Below are 2083 nucleotides of genomic sequence, written 5' to 3'. Positions count from 1 at the left end.
AAAAAAAAAAAAAAAAAAAAAAAAAAAAAAAAGATGAGTTCATCGAGCAAAGCATGGTTAGTAGCAGCAAGCATCGGTGCCTTGGAAGCGTCCAAAGATCAATTAGGAATATGCCGGTGGAACCACTTGATCAGATCTGTGAATCAACGTATCAAGAACAACGTGAGATCCGCTTCTCAAGCGAACAGATTCTCTTCTTCGACTACCACCGCCGTTGTAGCTTCTGTTAAGGATGATGTTAAGACGAAGCAAGCTGAGGAGTCTCTTAGGACGGTTATGTACTTGAGCTGTTGGGGTCCTAACTAACTGAGACAGGATCGAGAAGTTGCAAAATGATTACTACTTGGGGTTTTGGGGATGCAAATAGATGACGCATTTGATTTGTCATATAGAAGTTGCAAAAGTGATTACTACTTTGTACTTTGTACATAATGTTTGGTCAATTTAAATAGAAACTAATTTTGGGACTTTTACTATTGGTTCAAACTACTCTTTACTATTTTTATATATTTCTTTTTGAAGAATAAATTACTAATTACAAAGGCTTGAACAAGAAAACTATACAGAAGAGCATGTTGATATTAGCACATAGTGAAGGATAACTTCAGGTATTCCAATTCATACTTGATTGTAGAGAGTAGAGATCATGTTGTGATGGTCGGTTTGGAACGCTTTAACGGGCAGGTTGTTGGAGTGGTAGTGATGTCTTTCAGAACTTTTTCTGAAAGTGGCATATAATATTTCCCATCCACCATTTGTCTTTGCGTATGAATTATGATGAAGGGAAACACGAGTTCATCTCGGTAAATTACGACGATTTGCGCTAGATTATCTCAACATTGAGTGTTGGGGAAACTTCTTAATAACTTAAAAAACCCACAAGTCGATTTTTTATGAACAATGAAATGAAATTATTAAATTCTAAAGTATTATGTTTCTAATTGTCGTACAATCTAAGTTATTCTAAGTCTTACCTACTAACCTACCATGTTTCCAAATCAGTTAAAATCAATGAACCAGTAAACCCTTTTAATTACTACTAGATTAAGAGAGCACGGGTTGAAATTCATTTTATTTATAAATACAAAATATAATTTATATGATTGTTTTTAAAAGTTTTTTTTGGATAAAACATTATGCAATAAAATCATATGCTAAATATGAAAACTTGAAAAAAAATACATATTTTGAAAGTTTTATATTGTTAATGATTCTATATAAGTACCGTGCTATAACACTGGTTAAATTTTATTTTATAATCTATCTTGTAACATACTATTTAACTTGTAACCAATCAATCTATCAATTTCGTAATCTATCTTTGGTTAACGTTGTGGTCTATCGATAAAATCTGTGAAAATAAATTTGTAATATTGTGTTTAAAGATCTTTGGAAACAATGTGATATAAGACTAAAATCTTTTAAAAATACAGTTTAGAATATCCATGATTTTATTTGTTATCATTAATGTATCAATTATCAATTTGAAATATCCCTAAATATTTAGGTGTAACCATTAATATTAATATATAAATTAATCTATAACCTATCTATAACATATTTGTAACCATTTATTAAAAATAAAAAGTATACAAAAACTATATTGTGTGCTTCCATTTTATTAAAAAGAGATAATTTATAAATAAACACAAACTTTTACAATCCATTTTCTTGTGGCATATGAAAAAGAAAATCGCTAAGGGATTACTGTAGCTTCTTACATCTTTCTCGTTGTGTTATAATAATGGATGTTTATTTCAATATCAAAATGAACAATAGTGGATAAGAGTTGAGATGAGTAATATATAAGAAAAAAAAAAGTAATTTTAGTACGAACTTAAAGAATTTAGGCAATTAATAGTGGTAAATTAATAGTGGTAAATGTCAATTACGAAAAATGTGTTAATTAAGGAGGATATTTTAGAAGATTTAAATAATTAGTAATAAAATAAACAAATGGATATCCAATCTGTTTTTTCCTACCATTAAAATAATTAGACAGTGTTCAAACATTTAAATGAAAACTGACTACACGAGACCAAATTGGGAAGACCACTTTAAGGTGAGTAAGGTGGGTGGGGGG

The 2083-nt window shown here is 29.5% G+C and overlaps 1 protein-coding gene across 1 annotated transcript in view; it reads left to right on the top strand.

Annotated features, from left to right (window-relative positions):
• Window positions 1–476, top strand: part of LOC109130021 — a 592-nt gene extending 116 nt beyond the window's left edge. The window contains exon 2 of the mRNA XM_019239188.1: window positions 33–476. Within this exon, the coding sequence (XP_019094733.1) occupies window positions 34–306 (273 nt within the window). The 5' untranslated portion in view covers window position 33 and the 3' untranslated portion in view covers window positions 307–476. The remainder of the gene's footprint in view (window positions 1–32) is intronic.

Source organism: Camelina sativa, chromosome 17 (genome assembly GCF_000633955.1).
Source record: "Camelina sativa cultivar DH55 chromosome 17, Cs, whole genome shotgun sequence".
NCBI lineage: Eukaryota > Viridiplantae > Streptophyta > Magnoliopsida > Brassicales > Brassicaceae > Camelina > Camelina sativa.
This window is presented reverse-complemented; position numbering and strand designations above follow the sequence as displayed.